At 43.7% G+C, this 22655-nt stretch overlaps 1 protein-coding gene across 1 annotated transcript in view; it reads left to right on the top strand.

Moving 5' to 3' along the window:
• LOC109903321 (endoplasmic reticulum membrane sensor NFE2L1) overlaps positions 1-21605 on the top strand; it is a 32620-nt gene extending 11015 nt beyond the window's left edge. The window contains exons 2-5 of the mRNA XM_020499954.2: positions 5746-5844; positions 6092-6205; positions 16280-16760; positions 18953-21605. Coding sequence (XP_020355543.1) covers positions 5746-5844; positions 6092-6205; positions 16280-16760; positions 18953-19734 — 1476 coding nt within the window. The 3' untranslated portion in view covers positions 19735-21605. The remainder of the gene's footprint in view (positions 1-5745; positions 5845-6091; positions 6206-16279; positions 16761-18952) is intronic.
• Positions 21606-22655: the final 1050 nt, after the last annotated feature.

Genomic DNA, 22655 nt, shown 5'->3' with positions numbered 1-22655 from the left:
ATGCAGTAAGCCAATGTAAGTTGCTAGCTAGCATTAAACTTATCTTCCATAAAACAATCAATCATAATCACTAGTTAACTACACATGGTGGTTGATATTACTAGTTTATCTAGCATGTCCTGCGTTGCATACAAGTATCTGACTGAGCGGTGGTAGGCAGCAGCAGGCTTGTAAGCATTCATTCAAACAGCACTTTCGTGCGTTTTGCCAGCAGCTCTTCGTTGTGCGTCAAGCATTGCGCCATTTATGACTTCAAGCCTATCAACTCCCGAGATTTAGGCTGGTGTACCCGAAGTGAAATGGCACGCTAGTTAGCGGGGTGCGTGCTAATAGCGTTTCAAACGTCACTCGCTCTGAGACTTGGAGTGGTTGATCCCCTTGCTCTGCATGGGTAACGCCGCTTCGAGGGTGGCTGTTGTCATTGTGTTCCTGGTTCGAGCCCAGGGAGGAGTGAGGAGAGGGTAGGAAGCTATACTGTTACACTGGCAATACTAAAGTGCCTATAAGAACATCCAATAGTCAAAGATTAATGAAATACAAATGGTAGAGAGGGAAATAGTAAAAAATCCTAATTGAACAGGTTTCGTTTATTTGAGGCTAAATTGATTTTATTGATGTATTATATTAAGTTAAAATAAGTGTTCATTCAGTATTGTTGTAATTGTCATTATTACTAATAAATGTAAAAAATCTGCCCATTTAATTGGTATCCGCTTTTTTGGTCCTCCAATAATCGGTATCGGTGTTGAAAAATCATAATCGGTCGACCTCGAATATATACATTGCTCAAAAAAATAAAGGGAACACTAAAATAACACATCCTAGATCTGAATGAATGAAATATTCTTATTAAATACTTTTTTCTTTACATAGTTGAATGTGCTGACAACAAAATCACACAAAAATTATCAATGGAAATCAAATGTATCAACCCATGGAGGTCTGGATTTGGAGTCACACTCAAAATTAAAGTGGAAAACCACGCTACAGGCTGATCCAACTTTGATGTAATGTCCTTAAAACAAGTCAAAATGAGGCTCAGTAGTGTGTGTGGCCTCCACGTGCCTGTATGACCTCCCTACAACGCCTGGGCATGCTCCTGATGAGGTGGCGGATGGTCTCCTGAGGGATCTCCTCCCAGACCTGGACTAAAGCATCCGCCAACTCCTGGACAGTCTGTGGTGCAATGTGGCGTTGGTGGATGGAGCGAGACATGATGTCCCAGATGTGCTCAATTGGATTCAGGTCTGGGGAATGGGCGGGCCAGTCCATTGCATCAATGCCTTCCTCTTGCAGGAACCGCTGACACACTCCAGCCACATGAGGTCTAGCATTGTCTTGCATTAGGAGGAACCCAGGGCCAACCGCACCAGCATATGGTCTCACAAGGGGTCTGAGGATCTCATCTCGGTACCTAATGGCAGTCAGGCTAACTCTGGCGAGCAAATGGAGGGCTGTGCGGCCCCCCCAAAGAAATGCCACCCCACAAGGATGTTGCAGGCAGCAGAACGTTCTCCACGGCGTCTCCAGACTCTGTCACGTCTGTCACATGTGCTCAGTGTGAACCTGCTTTCATCTGGGAAGAGCACCGTGCACCAGTGGCGAATTTGCCAATCTTGGTGTTCTCTGGCAAATGCCAAACGTCCTGCACGGTGTTGGGCTGTAAGCACAACCCCCACCTGTGGACGTCGGGCCCTCATACCACCCTCATGGAGTCCTGTTTCTGACCGTTTGAGCAGACACATGCATGTTTGTGGCCTGCTGGAGGTCATTTTGCATGGCTCTGGCAGTGCTCCTCCTTGCACAAAGGCGGAGGTAGCGGTCCTGCTGCTGGGTTGTTGCCCTCCTACGGCCTCCTCCACGTCTCCTGATGTACTGGCCTGTCTCCTGGTAGCGCCTCCATGCTCTGGACACTACTTTTCATTCAAATCACATGTTTGGTTTCAATACTTCATAACCAAATGGTAGGTTCAGGTAGACACAAAAATAGATGTTTGTTGGTTAAATGGTGATTTTAACGAATGGAGCGAATTTGGAGCTGCAGTTTTTTTTTTTTGTCTTGTGAGGTTTTTAGCTGAGTGGTTGGAAAGGGGTAAGCACTGCTCCATGAGCCATGAGGGATTTCCAACTGCTCAATTCCACTCACATACTCTGCTCTGAAACAGCATATGTCTGGAGTTGCTAGGGAGTTGTCTGGAGTTGCTAGGGTAACGGGCCTCAAACACGGCAGAACACTTACACAATATTATCAGTTCACTAACATACTTAGATAACTAGGAAGGTAAACTTCTTCATTTTTCAGGCAGGAAAAAATATGAAAAAAGATGATGCCAAAGAAATATCTTCCTGCATTTTGTAAACGCAGATCTAAAATACTTCTTATTGTAATTTCTGCTCTGCATTTTCTCATTGTAGCCAGCCTACTTTTCTCTGGTAAAATGCTAGATTTAAGCAAAACCCTAGGAAATGTATCTGGCTACATTCTTTCTATGCTAAACATTGGAAATATTATGGCCATGCATCGTTTTTACTTAGCTTTTTCATTGTAGCTAATTTACTTGTGTGGCTGCCGGCCAAATAGCATTGCACATATGCTATCATCTGATGAAAATGAAGCCATCTTCTTCTGAATGTGTTGCACTAATGTATTTTCTGTTAAGGAAAACTGTAGTTGCACGTCACTGATTAAAAACGCGACCCCTGTCAGTACACAGCTGTACTCACCTGCTCCCACTTTCTCCCATTGTGCTATTTACAAACACTCATGACTGGCTCAAATGTTCTGGGGAACTACTGTAAGCTTCATAATGTGACTGGTGAAATGAGGTACGCAATCTGCTTTATCTCCTAATGTGTTGTACAGTTGACTGCAGGCAGTAGCTACAAATAATATTTATTGAAAAAGGTCAAATAAATAGTTTTAAACAGTATTGAAAACCATCCCTGGCTATTTCCAAATACCCCGGTATACAGTGTACCATCGAAGCCTAGCATCAACCTTGTAAATGACCGCAGTTGTCAACAGACTGATAACAGTTGTGGTTAACAGCACTCTAGTAACAGTTAGGTAGGGCCTGAGTCATTTAACTCCACTACTGGGGTTCATTGTAACAGAAAACGGCACCTCCTGTTATCCGTGGCGATTTGAACATGTCAATCTTGGCAAACAGCCCATCTGTTTTTAGATGCATGCCAGCGAAGCCGCTACGCCGCTACACTGTAACAGCGATAAACGCTGCCTACAAACTTTTAGTCCACACCAAGCTGTCCCGAGAGTGGAGCTTATGTCTGACTTGCTTAAATAAATGTTGTTTCTGACTCCTTGTGGATTTGTGTAACTCGATTGAATAATAATGAATGTCGACGTGAGTTTTGAACCATACACAAACATTACATTTATGTTCAGTAAATGAATGTTTTGTTCTTATATAATTAACACTTAGCTCGAAGTATAAGCAAGTGCAAGCAAACAAGCTGCGATGAGGTAGACCCTGACTCTGCGGTTAGCCTACTACCATTTGAAGTATTTTATTAGGCCTATGTGGTCTTAAAAGGAAGGACAATCCACTTTTATAGACAATATACAGACACACTGACAGCACATTTCAAACAAAACAACCATCTCAATATGAACTAGAATTACATGGGTCTATTACTGAACTGTGTGTTGAACAAAAATATTTGAATGGGAAGAGACTGTCACTGGAAAACATGGTTAGGAGAAGGGCATACTACCAATATGCTGTTGGGTCTGTAACTTACTGACATTATATTCTAAACTCACTGTCAACTGTTTATTTTCAGCAAACTTAACGTAAGTATTTGTATGAACATACGATTCAACAACTGATACATAAACTGAACAAGTTCCACAGACATGTAATAATATGTCCCTGAACAAAGGGGGGTCAAAGTCTAAAGTAACAGTCAGTATCTGGTGTGGCCACCAGCTGCATTAAGTACTGCAGTGCATCTCCTCATGGACTGCACTGCAATGACAACAAGCTCAGTCCGATGATGGTGTGACACACAGCCCCAGACCATGACGGACCCTCCACCTCAATTGATCCCGCTCCAGAGTACAGGCCTCAGTGTAACGCTAATTTCTTTTGGCGATAAACGCATATCTGACCATCACCTCTAAGACAAAACCACGACTTGTCAGGGAAGAGCACTTTTTGCCGGTCAGGCATGAATGTGCCCCAGGGCAAAAGGGGCACAGTAGGGAGACGTCATTGTGCCCTTTGTCACAGGAAATGCCCCATCACCTGCACAACCTGTTCAGTAAGCCTTTGCTTTACAGCAGAAAGAGACTGCTATGGGCCATGGCACCAGCAGCAGAATATTGTGTAGAGGACTGAGGGTCTTCACAATATTGTAAATATAAAATATGTAAATAGTTACCCTTGTTAATTGTTTTATTATTTATTTTATATATATATATATGGGGGGGGGGTTATATAGTTATTTCCTTCAAAATGTATCACTTTATCAATTCGGCCACTTGGGTACATTTGTGTGGGACACCTGGGTGACTTCATGCTCAATGTCATGTAGCTCGCTCATATTTGAAGTTATATGTCCAAAGTCTTGCTCAGCTATTGTTGCCATCTTATGTTCTTCATTAAAATCATCCACAGCATCCTAACTGTATGTTTGGCTGTTCTTGGTCATTTGAAAGATGATGCAGCAACAATAAAAACAGAAAACGTATGTTTATTTCCTTGTATTTTCTTCTACCAGATCTATTGTGTGTTATTCTCCTACGTTCAATTCACATTTCCACAAAATTCAGAGTTTCCTTTCAAATGATACCAAGAATATGCATATCCTTGCCTCTGGGCCTGAGCTACAGGCAGTTAGATTAGGGTATGTCTTCAGGCGGAAATTGAGAAGGGGGGTACCCCAAAGAAGTTAACGACCGTTCCACAGGTGCATGTTCCTTAATTGTTTATGGTTCATTGAACAAGCATGGGAAACCGTGTTTTTTTTAACGAATTATCTTTGAAAGACAGGGACCTGAAAAGTGGAGGATTATTTGAATTTTAGCCACCAGGAAATGGTGTTTTTGCATAGTGCATCTTTACTGTTTTGTATACTCAGTGTATGTTCATGTCAATCAGTAGAATAATGACAACGTTACAATGGAAATGTCACACAAAAAATGAAGTGCAAAATATTTTGACATTTTGTAACTAAACCTCCCTTGGCTGCACTGCTTTGTAACATATTTTGCTTAGTTGTTTCGGTGGGCTGGCCCTCGTCCGCTCGGTAATCAGTGTTCCCATAGTTTGCTTCCACAGCCAGTTTTGTCAACAAGCTGCAGGTGTGGAGTTAGAAGAAGCCATGCTGTCGGCATTTTCTCTCTCGCTTGCTTCTCAAAAGTGGCTCGCACTGTGTCTACTGCATGCACAAGTGCAGCCTGCCTCGCTACTGCCCCCTTGAGGAGATTACTTCTGTCAGACTCGATCCTCTCAGTCCGTGTATGACGTAAGACACATTTAACAGAAGTACCGAAAGTAACCAATTCTAGTACCAAAATGTTTTTCATGTTCTAGTGTCGGAATATCAGAAGTTTCGGTATCTACCGTGCAACACTGATGGCTAACAAATGTCTTTCTTTGTCCTGGTCTCTTTCTCCCATTTTCCTCTACTTTCATTATCCACCCCACATCTTTCTCTCTACTTCTCACTTCCTCAATTTATTCTGCGTGTTCCTTTCCATCTTTCTTTTCCTGTTATCAGGAGGTTGAGTTACTGAATGGGCAGATCGATGGTGATGAAGCCAGAGAGGAACTGGTTTCCCTGACTCAGCTGGCTCTCAGTTCAGCACTAGAACAAGAGGTACATACAGCAACGAGACAGAATTCAAATAAATGTGTCTTGGAATGTAGGCTAGCTAGAGAACAGGTAGGCATGTCTTCATTTATCATACTATTAGCTCAGTCTGTGATGACCCTCGTTGTGTGTGTGTGTGTGTGTGTGCAGTATGTCCTGTGCTTGCCTTGTCCCATGTTTTCGTTGTGTGCATGTTGCATGTTTTTCATCACAGATTTTACTGTTTGTGTTGACTGTGTGTTGTTGATTCCAGGGTTTGTTCACTAGTGGAGCTTCTCTCGCTTGTCCTGAGGACCCCCGTCCCCCTGCCATCGACATCCACCAGCACTGGAGCCACTTCCTGTCTCTACCCGTCTCTGAATTTGACGTAAGTGGTTACCTTGATGATGTCATTGTGATATTTGGCAATAGAAATGTGATGTGAAATTGAAATGTGTTCGTCAGGTAATATGGTTCCCTTTGTCTGTCAGTTTTCGGTACATACTATACGGGGGAGTCTCATTCTTACAACTCCGTTTTGAAGGATCTACAATTATGCCTGACAAGGCCAATGAAATTCAGCTCACGTCTCGCTGGAAGCCCCGCCTTCTTCCACAGATGATAAGGAGTGAGGCTCGGATTAATTTCTTGAATTATTCTGCTCTTCACCTCGTGTGAACAGGAATGATTCACGCTACTAAAACAAACAATTGGAAAACGAGACTGTCTTGCTTTGCGCCAACTAAACTGTCCCGTAGTAGAGCGAGCTCACGCCCTGGGAGTTGTGTGCAGAATGTTGTAGTTGTTATCATATGTTTTCGAATCACAAACAATGAGTTATTCATTAATTTCCTGGCGCACTGAGTAAGATGGCTAAGAAAACAACTGAGACAACGATGGCTTCGCTGGGATCTGGGTGGAGATCATGGCCCAGTTATAGCATTTCTCTGAAAGATACTTACGCTCTATGTGTAGTTTGTCTCGGCTTAGAGCACGCTCAGGCAGCCCTTGCTCGAAACAGTCCATGTGTGCATTGTCAAACACTGCGTACAAACTCTCCGGAAACACATGTAGCCTTCTTGAGGAAGCTTGCGACTTTCCTTTCTTGGATGCCGGTACCTCGGCTGTGACCGACGAGCAGGAAGCAGAAAGGGATAGGGTGGTCAGAGCATATGCTGTGGCTGCCTGGGTTATGCTGTGGCTGCCTGGGTTATGCTGTGGCTGCCTGTGCCCAACCCAGCTCCTGGGTGCTCTGTCACCAATTACGGGAGGCTACTCAAAGAAAGAGGGTGGCCAGGTTCCGTGGGTACCCCCCGCCACCTGTGTCTGCCTCGGTCAAACACCACTTGCCCCTCTTCTCAGACTTGTTGATGAAGGGTCCAGTCCCACTTCAGTGATCCGGTCGTCCGTGGACTTTCGAGACCGGGCTAGCTAAACGAGCGCTGCGTAGCGTGCTAGCCAGGTTGGCTAACTTGCAGAGGTGAGCTAGCTACTGTATTACTATCTATTCCTGCCTCCCCGTAGTAGAGTTGCTGGGGCAGCTCTCTTGTTTAGTATATGTAGCGTTATGTCACTTGGACATTCTAAATGGACCATGCTGCAGTCAGGCTAGTGAGCCTAGTTTATGCTAAAAAGTCTCCTGGCTAGTGTCAGCTAGCATGCTTCTGGCGAGTGTAACTTACTTGCTCTCCTTCAGCGTTATGACAACCACATTCCTATTTTCAGGGTTTGCGTGCACCTCAGATGAAGAAGCAGCCCCCCGAAGCGAGGGGTTTTGGCACGGGTCTGAGTGACCAGTGTGCCCCTCCATAAAAACATTACTGTGACAACCGTGCCCCCACGATTGGCAAACTGGGTACTACGTCAGCAATTGCCAGAGCCCCCTGAGCACTTAAAGGGGCCGGGCTTCATGCAGGCTATACAGTCTCACGGAAGCTTGTCCATGTTTAATGCTGTCCCCTCTGTTACCCCGTGTTCCACGGTGTTCACAGGGTTCAAGGTCTATATCAATCTCCCCACTATGAGTGATGAGTTGGGTCACCGTCCACAATGGGGCGCCCCTCTCCCATAATTGGCTCATTACTGGGATTCCTTGCTGATACTTACATATAGCTCACTGGTTTTTATTTTGTAAAAAAAAAAAAAAATGTTTACATTTTTATTTAACTAGGTCAGTCAGTTAAGAACAAATTCTTATTTACAATGACAGCCTGCTGGGGAACAGTGGGTTAACTGCCTTGTTCAGGGGCAGAATGACAGATTTTTGCCTTGTCGGCTTTGGGATTCGATCCAGCAACCTTTCGGTTATTGGCCCCCAACGCTCTAATCACTAGGCTACCTGCCGTCCCTATGAGGTGTCTAGGGATACAGTTTATGGGCTCTATAGGTGCCCGCTATTATCCCACACTCCTAGTAATTAGATACAATTATGAATCGCCCCTGTCTGTTACAACAGAAGGGGTCAGTTTTTCTGAGCTGTCGGTCCCATTCCCAGCTAGGTTATGACACGCTTTGTCGCCAGTACCTATGACTGGTCGGTAGGGTAACCTCCATGATAAAATACTTTTTCTTTGGGTTTATATTTAATGTGTATGGTCCAGAGATGGGTGCCAGACAGTTACCAGACCTCATCTTACCGCCTAAACCGAGTGAGGCTCATTGTGACAACAGTACCCCCAGGTGGCACGGCCAATCGGGGCACATCACTGATCGCCGGAGCCCGTGTACCCAGAGTGGGCCAGGCTTTAGGCAAATCTTGGCACATGTAGTTTTTTTGTTTTTTAACCAAGTTCCACAGTGTTCACGGGTGATAACCGTTGTCTCCTGTATGCGAGTTTGATGAAGTGTTCCTTCTCCATGTTCAGATACACGGTTGTCAAGAGTGGTGGAAATGGATGAAGAACCAATCTTTCACAGGAGTCTCGCTGTGTGCTCCAACCAGAGTTTGTGAGTGATGAGCGGAGCGTGCCCAATTTGACTGACGCGTGGAGCGAGTTTCCCAACAGCTGGAGCTGCAGTACCGATCTCGGGGCATGCCCGACCCAGCATGCATTATAGTCTACTTGTGTGCTGCTATAGCTCCTTGATTTTAACCACTGTCATGGATTCACTAAATATTTTTATAATGAAACAGATTTTTAAAAAGGTGCAAAATCAAGGTGACTTACGAAGATGAGGAGGACCAAGAGCAAGAGAGGGAGTGCTGTGATGTAGTGTCCACAACTAATGAATCATTGTGGAATCTGAAAAGACACCTATCCTGAAAGCATGATGGTGTACTTACTAGTACGTGCACATTCTAACAGAAAGGAACGAGGTGGGTAGATAGCTGAGTGTGTCATTGTAGCAAAGTATTTATAAACTAAACATCAGGCTATAATTGATTTTGGCCCAATAAGCCTGATATATATATTACCTCTTTCAATGAGCTTTCCATTTTGATAGGCTTATTTTGCCTATCAAAATTACCCTAAAAACCTTTAGGCCTACCTATAGAAAATTTTCTTTTAAACAACTCTGCATCCCTGCCCAGCCTGACAGGTGGCCTGAAGGCTGTTTAGCATCCCCAGTGGGATGCAAGCGCTGAAAGGATATTCTCAGATGCTGGCCGGCTCTCCAGGCAACATCGCACAAGCCTGAAGCCACACTCTAGCCTAACTCCTCTTTCTAAAAATTAATTCAAAGGCACTGAATTGTTTAATTTCATTTGTATTTCATTCCAAGTCACAGCCTATATGCGCAATTTATTGACTATAATGATTTATTACAACAAAATGTTTAAATGCTGAGCTCTTTGTAATATGCAAGCCTAGTGTCGAACTCGCAGATGCTTCACAATGTATTTCTTTGTAGGCTATAACCTTGAAATCATTTAAATCATATAGCCTAAATAATTAAATGTTCGTTCCTTCGGCTACCTGTCTGGCTCCTGAACAATTTAGTGTCTATATTCCATAAAATACGACATGTAGCCTATTTCAAATGGTGAGCGCTTCTTCTAGTTTGTTTATAATACTTTTCATTCAAATCATATGATTTGTTTTCAATGCCAAATGGAAGGTCCAGATAGTCACACACATAGATGGATGTTTGTTAAATTGTGATCTATTTTTAATTAATGGAGCGAATTTGTAGCGGCACCATTTTTATTTGGAAAGGACGTGGAGCGCCAAGCTCCGCTCCATGAGCGGGATTTCCCACTGCTCAACTCTGCTCACATGCTCTGACCAATGGCTCGCATGCGAAGTGTTGCCCTTGATCATGTGACCAGTGACGTCAGGGTACAGGTTACAATTTGTTGTGCATACCCCACGCTTCTGCAGTATCATCACGTTGACTGTTCCCCAGGCCTCAGCAACAGTTTTAAGGGAGTTCCGGCTCTGCTTAACCAAATTTCAGCGGGGTCACTGTGTTTTCGCCAGTGCCTATGCCTACTGGGGATGATGCCTTCTGTGATGGAAGTCATTCAGTTTTAGCTAGGGATGTGTTTTTTGCATTGGATGCATCTCAATCCACCGTTGGCGTACTTCCCCATCTGCAGTGACAGGTGGCAGAGCTAGAGCCGTGTTTGTCAGACCATGAGGCATTCTGAAAATTGGTCTGCTCGTGAAAACATCTGTAGCATCTGAAAGGTTTGACCTATGAACCCTCACGGACATGATGGTCTGTTTTGCTCATCCACCAGTGTCACGGTACTTGTCTGAAGGTAACCAGTACCTGGTTTAAAAAACTGAAGTATTAAGGTAGTTTTGTGCCTACCCAGAAAAAGGGGTTAAATATGTGTAAAAAAATATATATATATATATTAATATACACACACAGTTGAAGTCTGAAGTTTACATACACTTAGGTTGGACTCATTAAAATGTGTTTTTCAACCACTCCACAAATTTCTTGTCAATAAACTATAGTTTTGGGAAGTCTGTAAGGACATCTACTTTGTGCATGACCCAAGTCATTTTTCCAATAGTTGTTTACAGACAGATTATTTCACTTATCATTCACTGTATCACAATTCCAGTGGGTCAGAAGTTTACATACACTAAGTTGACTGTGCCTTTAAACAGCTTGGAAAATTCCAAATTTCATATGTATATACTGTACTCTATACCATCTACTGCATCTTGCCTATGCCATTCGGGCATCACTGATATTTTTATGTACATATTCATATTCATTCCTTTACACTTGTGTGTATAAGGTAGTTGTTGGGAAATTGTTAGGTTATATTACTTGTTAGATATTACTGCATGGAACTAGAAGCACAGGCATTTCGCTACACTTGCATTAACATCTGCTAACCATGTGTATGTGACAAATAAATTTGATTTGATAGGTTAATTGACATCATTTCAGTCAATTTGAGGTGTACCTGTGGATGTATTTCAAGGCCTAACTTCAATCTCTGTGCCTCTTTGCTTGACATCATGGGAGATCAATGGAAATCAGCCAAGATCACAGAAAAAAAATTGTGGACCTCCAAGTCTGGTTCATCCTTGGGAGCAATTTCCAAACGCCTAACTGTACCACATTCATCTGTACCAACAATAGTAGGCAAGTATAAACCCCATAGGACCACGCAGCCGTCATACTGCTCAGGAAGAAGGCGCATACTGTCTCCTAGAGATTAACACACTTTGGTGGGAAAAGTGCAAATCAATCCCAGAACAACAGCGAAGGACCTTGTGAAGTTGCTGGAGGAAATGGGTACAAAAGTATCTATATTCACAGTAAAACGAGTCCTATATTGACACAACCTGCAGCTCAGCAAGGGAGAACCCACCGCTCCAAAACCGCCATAGAAAAATCCAGACTACGGTTTGCAACTGCACATGGGGACAAAGATCATACTTTTTGGAGAAATGTCCTCTGGTCTGAGGAGAAAAAAATAGAACTGTTTGGAGGTAAAAGGGGGATGCTTGCAAACTGAAGAACACCATCCCAAACGTGAAGAACGGGGGTGGCAGCATCATGTTGTGTGGGTGCTTTCCTGCAGGAGGGACTGGTGCACTTCACAAAATAGATGGCATTATGAGGATGGACAATTCTGTAAATATATTGAAGCAACATCTCAAGACATCAGTCAGGAAGTTAAAGCTTGGTCACAAATGGGTCTTCCAAATGGACAATGACCCCAAGTATACTTCCAAAGTTGTGGCAAAATGGCTTAAGGACAACAAAGTCAAGGTATTGGAGTGGCCATCACAAGGCTCTGACCTCAATCCCATAGAAAATTTGTGGGCAGAACCAAAAAGGCATGTGTGGGCCAGGAGACCTACAAACCTGACTCAGTTACACCAGTTCTGTCAGGAGGAATGGGCAAAAATTCACCCAAATTATCTTGTGGAAGGCTACCTGAAACGTTTGACTCAAGTTAAACAATTTAAAGACAGTGCTACCAAATACTAATTGAGTGTATGTAAACTTCTGACCCACTGGGAATGTGATGAAATAAATAAAAGCTGAAATAAATCATTCTCTCAACTATTATTCTGACATTTCATTTTCTTAAAATAAAGTGGTGATCCTAACTGACCTAAGACAGGGACTTTTTACTAGGATTAAATGTCAGGAATTGTGAGAAACTGAGTTTAAATGTATTTGGCTAAGGTGTATGTAAACTTCCGACTTCATCTGTGTGTGTGTGTGTGTATATATATTTATATATATTACACACACACACGTACGTGTATTTATGCAGTACCAGTCAAAAGTTTGTATGCACCTACTCATTCAAGGGTTTTTATTTATTTTTACTATTTTCTACATTGTAGGATAATAGTGACATCAAAACTATGAAATAACACATGGAATTATGTAGTAACCAAAAGTGTTAAACACATCCAAATATATTTTATTTTAGATTCTTCAAAGTAGCCAACATTTGCCTTGATGACAGCTTTGCGTACTCTTGGCATTCTCTCAACCAGCTTCACTTGGATTGCTTTTCCAACATATGCTGAGCACTTGTTGGCTGCTTTTCCTTCACTCTACTGTCCAAACCATCTCAATTGGGTTGAGGTCAGGTCATCTGATGCAGCACTCCATCACTCTCCTTCTTGTCCAAATAGCCCTTACACAGCCTGGAGATGTGTTGTGTCATTGTCCTGTTGAAAAACAAATTATAGTCCCACTAAGCGCAAACCAGATGGGATGGCGTATCGCTGCAGAATGCTGTGGTAGCCATGCTGGTTAAGTGTGCCTTGAATTTAAATAAATCAGCGACAGTGCCACCAGCAAAACACCATCACACCACTTCCTCCATGCTTCACGGTGGGAACCATACATGCAGAGATCTGTTGACCTACTCTGCCTTTCACAAAGATACAGTGGGTGGAACCAAAAATCTCAAAGGACAGATTTCCACCTGTCTACTGTCCATTGCTCGTGTTTCTTGGCCCAAGCGAGTGTCTTTTTTTTATTGGTGTCCTTTAGTAGTGGTTTCTTTGCAGCAAATCGACCACGAAGGCCTGATTTCACACAGTCTCCTCTGAACAGTTGATGTTGATGCGTCTGTTAATTGAACTCTGAAGCATTTATTTGGGCTGCAATTTCTGAGGCTGGTAAGTCTAATGAACTTATCCTCTGCAGCAGAGGTAACTCTGGGTCTTCATTTCCTGTGGTGGTCTTCATGAGAGCCAGTTTCATCATAGCGCTTGATGGTTTTTGCGACTGGACTTGAAGAAACTTTCAAGGTTCTTGAAATGTTCTGGATTGACTGACATTCATGTCTTTTAAATTAATGATGGACTGTTGTTTCTCTTTGCTTATTTGAGCTCCTCTTGCCATAATATGGACTTGGTCTTTTACCAAATAGGGCTGTCTTCTGTATACCACCCCTACCTTGTCACAACACAACTGATTGGCTCAAACACAATAATAAGGGAAGAAATTCCACAAAATAACTTTTATGTGCAAAGCTGTCATCAAGGCAAAGGGAGGCTACTTTGAAGAATCTCTCTTTTGATTTCTTTAACGCTATTTGCTTACTACACAATTCCATATGTGTTGTTTCATAGTTTTGATGTCTTCACTATTACTCTATAATGTCAAAAATAGTCAAAATAAAGAAACCCTTGATTTAGTAGGTGTGTTCAGACTTGTGACTGGTACTGTATACAAACTCAGGAAGTATATATATTTCCTGAGTTGTTTTTTTGTATCTCCTAGATATAGGACAGATGATTCAACCTTGTTTCTGTTTGCCGTGTGTGTTATTCTATTTGTTTCTATGGGCTTTGGTCATACCATTACTACTATCTTAAAACAATTCCAGATGTCACATTAGCACCCCCCCAACGTCTTAGACTCTAAAGAATTAAGCACAATCCATACAGATTATTATTTATTTTTTATCCACTCCAACTATAAAAATATTGCCAGATATGTTATCGGTTAATATTCCACTCTAAAATTGGAATAGGTATCGGATCCCAAAAATATGGGTCGGACTCTAGACGAGATTGCACGTTGAGGGCCCCTCAGACCCTCCTTTCCACGTTTCCGCCAGTGGTTCTAATTCAGCCCACATTGGAGGGGGTGTGCAGATAGGGCTTACCATTGAGTCTTGTGGCTCCCCATTGGCCCAGGCAGCCTTGGTTCGCGGAGATCATTCGCCTTTTAGGCAGGGATCTGTGGAAACTCCTGTTGTCCTTGGCACACAGGCAGTTTCGGCAATCGAAGCCAGAGATTTGGTTTCCCATTGGTTTGGCCCCTGAGAGGGCTGATCTGATGGTTAGAGGTTTACCTCTAAAGGTTATTTCTACCATTGTCTGCAAGGGCTGTATGCGTAGAAGTGGAAAGCGTTTGAGCTCTGGTCCCAATATAAAGGACTTTTTAGTGCTCTGTGAGGGACATAATTATGTTCCTACAGGAGCTTTTCAAGCATTCTCCACTTAGACCGCTGCGCCACTCGGGAGCCCAAGGCACTGCATCTCAGTGCAAGAGGCGTCACTGCGGTCCCTGGTTCGCATCCAGGCTGCATCACATCCGGCCGTGATTGGGAGTCCCATAGGGCGGCACACAATTGGACCAGCGTTAAAAAAATGTAATAGCGGTCTCAGCGTGTCATGTGGGAATTGACGGAACAGCAGGGGCTCATCCCCTGGTGGTGCATTTTGTGAAAGGTGTACGTCATCTTAGACCGATCTTAGACCGGTCTCTAAACCTTGGCAATGGTTTTGGAGGCACTGTGTGAGGCCCCCTTTTGGAGGCTCTGGAGTCAGTGGATCACCATACACTTTTGGGAGGTTTTATTGCTTGGATGTTACTGCTCCCTGTATATAGTCACTGCTCTCAATATTATCACTATTACTACTGTTCCCTAAAGGAGGGAAACAAGGCACAACACCTATTTGTCTCCGTACCGCCTGTTCCTGGGCACGGTGAAGAGCGGTATTAAATCGAAGGAATGATTCCGACCCTCACGCTTATCACCTGTGGAAGGCCGGGCCTCCAGCGAGGTCTGATTTTATTGGCCTTGTCAGGTGGATCTACAATCCCTTCAACTGAAGTCGTGAGACGCCCCCATAGTATGTCGTGCCTAATTTTCCTCCTTCAGGGAACTGTAGTTATAGTCATTACTGTTTCATACCCCAAATATGTTAGGTTTTACCTAGGAGTTGCTGTGATTTGCCTGGGAGCTGCTGTGATTTACCTGGGAGCTGCTGTGATTTACCTGGGAGATGGTGTGACTTACCTGGGAGCTGCTGTGATTTACCTGGGAGATGGTGTGATTTACCTGGGAGATGGTGTGACTTACCTGGGAGATGGTGTGACTTACCTGGGAGATGGTGTGATTTACCTGGGAGATGGTGTGACTTACCTGGGAGATGGTGTGATTTACCTGGGAGATGGTGTGACTTACCTGGGAGATGGTGTGACTTACCTGGGAGATGGTGTGACTTACCTGGGAGATGGTGTGATTTACGTGGGAGATGGTGTGATTTACGTGGGAGATGGTGTGATTTACCTGGGAGATGGTGTGATTTACCTGGGAGATGGTGTGATTTACCTGGGAGATGGTGTGACTTACCTGGGAGATGGTGTGATTTACCTGGGAGATGGTGTGACTTACCTGGGAGATGGTGTGATTTACCTGGGAGATGGTGTGATTTACCTGGGAGATGGTGTGATTTACCTGGGAGATGGTGTGATTTACCTGGGAGATGGTGTGATTTACCTGGGAGATGGTGTGATTTACCTGGGAGATGGTGTGATTTACCTGGGAGATGGTGTGATTTACCTGGGAGATGGTGTGATTTACCTGGGAGATGGTGTGATTTACCTGGGAGATGGTGTGATTTACCTGGGAGATGGTGTGATTTACCTGGGAGCTGGTGTGATTTACCTGGGAGATGGTGTGATTTACCTGTGTAATACTGTGTTCTGCTCTTTGTATTCCAGGCCCGTCAGGGTGTGTATGTCTGCACTTTTTATAATATGTGTGTGTTGTGTTATCCAGGATTTAGACCCACTGGTTCCTCAGCAGCTGTCTGACCTCGACGCCGACATCTCCAGCGCCATCAGCCAGGACGTCAGTCTCCGTGACGCCATGGTAACAGGTTCCACCTATGATATGATCCCACCAAGGGGTGGAGTCAGGACCCTGGTTGCCCGGCAACCAAGAGGGCCCCTTTTCCAACTAGAGTCCACAAACTCCTCTGACTCGTCACCAGGGACGACCACGGGGCTGGCCGCACTACCGTTCACCACAGTGGTCAACGGAACGAGTAACGGGACGTTGTCCCATGGTGCACTAGGTGGCTGTCTGGATGAGGCAGTGTTTGACCAGATCAACCTACTGGGGCTGGAGGGCTGCCTGGACAATATGGATGCCCAGCTGCTGGGGAATCCACAGGGCATCGACCCTCTGGTCCTGGAGGACCTTGACTCAGACTCCGGCCTCTCTCTGGAGAGCAGCTCTCGAGGGCCGACCTCCCCAGGTGAGTTGGAAGACTTCTGGAGCTGCTTTAGAAAGGTGCCATGTTCAGACAGGGGACATGATGATCCTCTGATTTGGAAGAGAAGGAATCTCCTCAACCTTAGCCTATAGATTACACACATACATTACCAGTCAAAAGTTTGGACTCATACCAGGGTTTTTCTTTATTTTTACTATTTTCTACATTGTAGAATAATAGTGTAGAAATCAAAACTGTGAAATAACACATGTGGAATCATGTAGTAACCAAAAAAGTGTTAAACAAATTCAAATATATTTTAGATTCTTCAAAGTAGCCACCCTTTGCCTTGATATGACAGCTTTGCGCATTCTAGGCATTTTCTCAACCAGCTTCATGAGGTAGTCACCTGGAATGCATTTCAATTAACAGATGTGCCTTGTTCAAAGGTAATTTGTGGAATTTCTTCCTCAATGCGTTTGAGCCAATCAGTTGTGTTGTGTAGAGGTGGTATACAGAAGATGGCCCTATTTGGTAAAAGACCAAGTCCATATTATGGCAAGAACAGCTCAAATAAGCAAAGAGAAATTACAGTCCGTCATTAATTTAAAAGACATGAAGGTCAGTCAATCTGGAACATTTCAAGAACCTTGAAAGTTTCTTCAAGCGCAGTTGCAAAATCCATCAAGCGCTATGATGAAACTGGCTCTCATGAGGACCGCCACAGGAAATGAAGACCCTGAGTTACCTCTGCTGCAGAGGATAAGTTCATTAGAGTTACCAGCCTCAGAAATTGCAGCCAAACATAAATGCTTCAGAGTTCAAATAACAAACATCTCAACATCAACTGTTCAGAGGAGACTGCGTGAATCAGGCCTTCATGGTCGAAATGCTGCAAAGAAACCACTACTAAAGGACACAATAAGAAGAAGAGACTTGCTTGGGCCAAGAAATATGAGCAATGGACACTTAGACAGGTGGAAATTTGTCCTCTTGGTCTGAGTCCAAATTTTAGATTTTTGGTTCCAACCGCAGTGTCTTTGTGAGACACAGAGTAGCTGAACAGATGATGGCTCCCGAGTGGCGCAGCGGTCTAAGGCGGTGCATCTCAGTACTAGAGGCGTCACTACAGACCCTGGTTCGATTCCAGGCTGTATCACAACTGGCCGTGATTGGCAGTCCAATAGGACGGCACACAATTGGCCCAGCATCATCAGGTTTAGGGTTTGGCCGGGGTAAGCCGCCATTGTAAATAAGAATTTGTTCTTTACTGACTTGCCAAGTTAAATACAGATTTAAACTAAAATATTTGCATGTGTAGTTCCCACTGTGAAGCATGGAGGATGAGGTGTGGGGTTGCTTTGCTGGTGGCGCTGTTGCTGATTTATTTAGAATTCAAGGCACACTTAACTAGCATGGCTACCACAGCATTCTACAGTGATACGCCATCCCATCTGGTTTGCACTTAGTCCCGCTATCATTTGTTTTTCAACAGGACAATGACCCAAACATGCCTCCTGGCTGTCTATGGGATATTTGACCAATAAGGGAGAGATGGAGTACTGTATAAGATGACCTGGCCTCCCAAATCACCCTACCTCAACCAAATTGAGATGGTTTGGGATGAGTTGGACCGCAGAGTGAAGGAAAAGCAGCCAACAAGTGCTCAGCATATGTGGGAACTCCTTCAAGACTGTTGGAAAAATATTCCAGGTGGAGCTGGATGAGAGAATGCCAAGCGTGTGAAAAACTGCTATCAAGGCGATGGATCCAAACTGTTTTTCCTTCAATTTTCACCTAAAATGACACTCAAATCTAATTGCCTGTAGCTCAGGACCTGAAGCAAGGATATGCGTATTCTTGATACCATTTGAAAGGAAAAGCAGCCAACAAGTGTTCCGCATATGTGGGTACTCCTTCAAGACTGTTGGAAGAGCTAGTTGAGAGAATGCCAAGGGTGTGCAAAGTTGTCATCAAGGCAAATGGTAGCCACATTGAAGAATGTCATATTTTGATTTGTTTTACACTTTTTTTGGTTACTACATGATTCCTTATGTGTTATTTCATAGTTTGTCTTCACTATTATTCTACAATGTAGAAAATAGTGTCAACTTTTGACTGGTACTGTATATCTGCAGCATTCTAAACATTGTACACTTCTGAATAGCTAGTTGAGCATACTACATCTCCATTCTAAAGTAGCCTACATATTCCTATGTACATTTGACTCCCAGGTGCGTCGGAGGTGTCGTCAGCGTCTTCCAGTTCGTTCTGTGAGGACGAGGGCGGAGCTACGGGCTACAGCAGCGAGGCGGACTCCCTCCCCTCCAAGGACATTGCCGACTACGACACAACATGGTCACCTGTGGACCTCAGTGAGAGTGTGTGGCACGACCACAGCTACTCCACCCCAGCCTTCTCCCACCCATCAGCCACCACATTCCCCCACAAAACCATCAAACAGGAGCCTTTCAGCGACGAAGACGATGACCAGGAGGATTACGAAGATCGAGAGCCTAGCCGCGACGAACTCCGTGCCCGGGCGTTACAAGTCCCGCTCTCGGCAACGGAGATCGTCAGCATGCCTGTGGAGGAATTCCTGGAACTGCTGGAGGGGCGTGGCCTATCTGCAGCCCAGGTCACCCTCCTGAGGGATATCCGGAGGCGAGGGAAGAACAAGCTGGCGGCACAAAACTGCCGTAAGCGTAAGCTGGATGCCATCACAGGGCTCCAGGAGGAGGTGGAGAGGCTGCAGGCCCAGAGGAACCGGCTGCTCAGGGAGAGACAGCACACGGCAAAGGCTCTGGGAGCTGCAGGCCATCGCATGGAGCACCTCTCCAGGGATGTCCTTTCCAGGCTGAGGGACGACTCCGGAAGACCCCTGACCCCAGAGAGATACACCCTGCAGTGTGGGGCCAATGGGAGGGTCGTGGTGCAGCAGATCAGGCGACCTGGTGTTGCCTCGACGACAGCTGGAGGTAAAACGGACAAGAGGAAGAAGGAGAAGAAGCCTTGATTGCTGGGACTTGAAGTTTTAAGGATGTGCTATTGTTTTCTCTGAACTTATGGGCCAGATTCTGGTCATGTGACTGTGTTTCCGGATCTTTCTCTTCCTTCTTGTCTGGACTCTCCGACCTTGGGAGCCTAAAAGGACAGAAACGCAGAAAAAAAAAATACACAAAAACGTGCATGTAAATACAAATGTTACAACGTGTGATGGAGATTTTTTTTCTGGAAAAGGTAACGTAGCTCAAACACTGGACTCTAATGGTTTCTTGCTATATAAATGAAAGGGTTTTAATATTTCCAACTAAAATAAAGTATAGGCTAGTTAAAAAGAAAGGGAATTTCAATTATATAGCTTAAAGGCTTAATGCAGACCTTTTTTTCATATCAAATAATTTCTGCGTGACAATGAAGTACCTTACTGTAATAGTTTTCCATTAAAATGCTGGCAAGAATTTTGCTTGGACTGTCTGGGTGTGGTCTGAGTGGGGGGGGGGGCACTGAACTAGCTGTTATTGGCAGAGCGGTTTGGAACTCAATTTGTTGGTCTATTAACTCATTTAAAACCTGGTGATATCACCAGGCAAGTTTAAACTCCACCCATGCAAAACCTGCTGATGTAGAAGGTCCTGTGTAGATTTTCAACCAGCATCTATGAGAAAATAACACTGATCACATTTTTTCACCCTTTTATAGTGTTGTTTCATCAGCTGTTGTACAATATGATACACAACACAGAAAAAGCAGAATGTTGACTGCACTGGGCCTTTAACCTCAACTGGAAATTGTTTTTTTTGGCATCTATTGATAAATTTCTAACGTTCTAAAGACCAATGTTCCTCCATAGATCCTAGTTCTGGAGTTTTAAGTTGAAATTCTTTCAAAACTGAATCTAACTGGTGATATGTTAGACATGTCATTTGAAATATGACATTTGAGACATTACATTTAAAAAATAAAATAAAAAAGTGATGCATAGATGTACATATTGCTTTATGTATGATCACTTTTTCTACGTTTTTATTCCATTTGTATTTTTAAGCACTATGTTTCCTCCCTCTGATATTTTGAAACAGGGCTTTGAGTTTGATGGTTTTCATTCTACCTCACAACTACAATGGATTTATATGGATGGTTTGGGCTGATTTTGGGAGGCCATTTTTTTTATTCCATGGGGAAATGGGTTGTTGGGCAACACAAGTGCACTCAAGTCACTGCAAATGCTTCACTGTAGGTCAAGGTTGGTGATACAACTGACCTAACCCTCCTTAACTTCTTGAAACAATGCCTTCACCCACTGTTGTGTTCCGAAGTAAAGTGTGCTCGTGTGTGTGTGTGTGTATGTATTATTTGAGAAATGCTCACAGAGATTGAAGAAAATGTGTACTGAGAGATAAAACCATAAAAAAGTATACTGTGCAGAGTTATACAAGAAAGTCGGAGGTAGGCTGTATATTACCTACATCAAGCAAGTGAAAACGTGGTCTTTATTTCAATAAATATTCAACATTTTCTTTACGTCTCAGAAGTTAGTTTTGCCTTGGACAAAACCAATCCGATTCCCAGGTTGAACAGATCTTTTAATTTTCGAATTGTATTTTTTTATTTTTTGGCACTTTTTTTTATTTTTGTGTGTTTTCTGATTGCCATGTGTGTTTGAGTAAATGAGGCTGAATTAATTTTACAAATCCATTAAAGTTTTTTTCTTCTTGTTTTATATATAAACATGGCTTTGCTCGACTGGGATTGATTTGTGTTAAAGCTGTACAGGGCAGGATGTTAAACTGAGTTATGTGACTTATCTCCTTTTTCTAAGAGCACTAATGATGTTCTTGGTGATATGGTTCTTTCCTAAGAAAAACAATTAAATGTTTAACAAAACTAAGTTGTCTATCTTTGGTCTGAACACTTCTATGTGGAATCCTACCGACAGCATGTTCAGCCCACCTCAAGACTCACTCTCAATATACACACATGCTACTCTACTGGAGCAGGGCCTGGTTTCATGGTTCTATGGAAGAACTTAACCTTAATGGAAAACTGCACCCAAAAACTATCTTTTGGTATATGGTTCATTACTCCAATGCTGACATGGTCCCAAAATGTTTTGCTTGTCAGCAATCAAGTTTAAAAGATATGTAACTTTCAAAATACAGAAATCATCTCTGTATGATACATATTACATCATATGATGCAATATGTATCATACAGGGATGCTTTTGAAAGTTACAAACACTACATGACAAAGTCTGTGGACAATTTGCTCGTCGAAAGTCTCATTCCAAAATCATGGGCAATCATGGGGACCCCTTTACCACTTTAACAGCCTCCACTCTTCTGGGAATGCTTTCCAGTAGATGTTGGAACATTGATTCCACTCAGCCACGAGCATTCGTGAGGTTGGGCACTGATGTTAGGTGATTAGGCCTGGCTCACAGTCAGCGTTTCAATTCCTCCCAAAGGTGTTCAATGGCATTGAGGTCAGGGCTCTGTGCAGGCCAGTCAAGTTCTTCCACACAGATCTCGATAAACCACTTCTGTACAGACCTCCCTTTGCACGGGGGCATTTTCATGCTGAAACAAGAAAGGGCCTTACCAAGACTGTTGCCACAAAGTTGGAAGCAGAATCCTCTAGAATGTAATTGTATGCTGTTGCGTTAAGATTTCCCTTCACTGGAACTAAGGGGCCTAGCCCTAACCTTATAAAACAGCCCCAGACCATTATTCCACCTCCACAAAACTTTACAGTTGGCACTTCCATATTGGCAGGTAGCGTTCTTCTGGCATCCGCCAAACCCAGATTCGTCCGTCAGACTGCCAGATGGTGAAAAGTGACTTATCACTCCACAGAACGCGTTTCCCTGCTCCAGAGTCCAATGGCGGTGAGCTTTACACCACTCCAGTCGACGCGTGCCATTGCACTTGGTGGTC

This window comes from Oncorhynchus kisutch, linkage group LG14, assembly GCF_002021735.2.
Source record: "Oncorhynchus kisutch isolate 150728-3 linkage group LG14, Okis_V2, whole genome shotgun sequence".
Classification (NCBI taxonomy): domain Eukaryota; kingdom Metazoa; phylum Chordata; class Actinopteri; order Salmoniformes; family Salmonidae; genus Oncorhynchus; species Oncorhynchus kisutch.
This window is presented reverse-complemented; position numbering and strand designations above follow the sequence as displayed.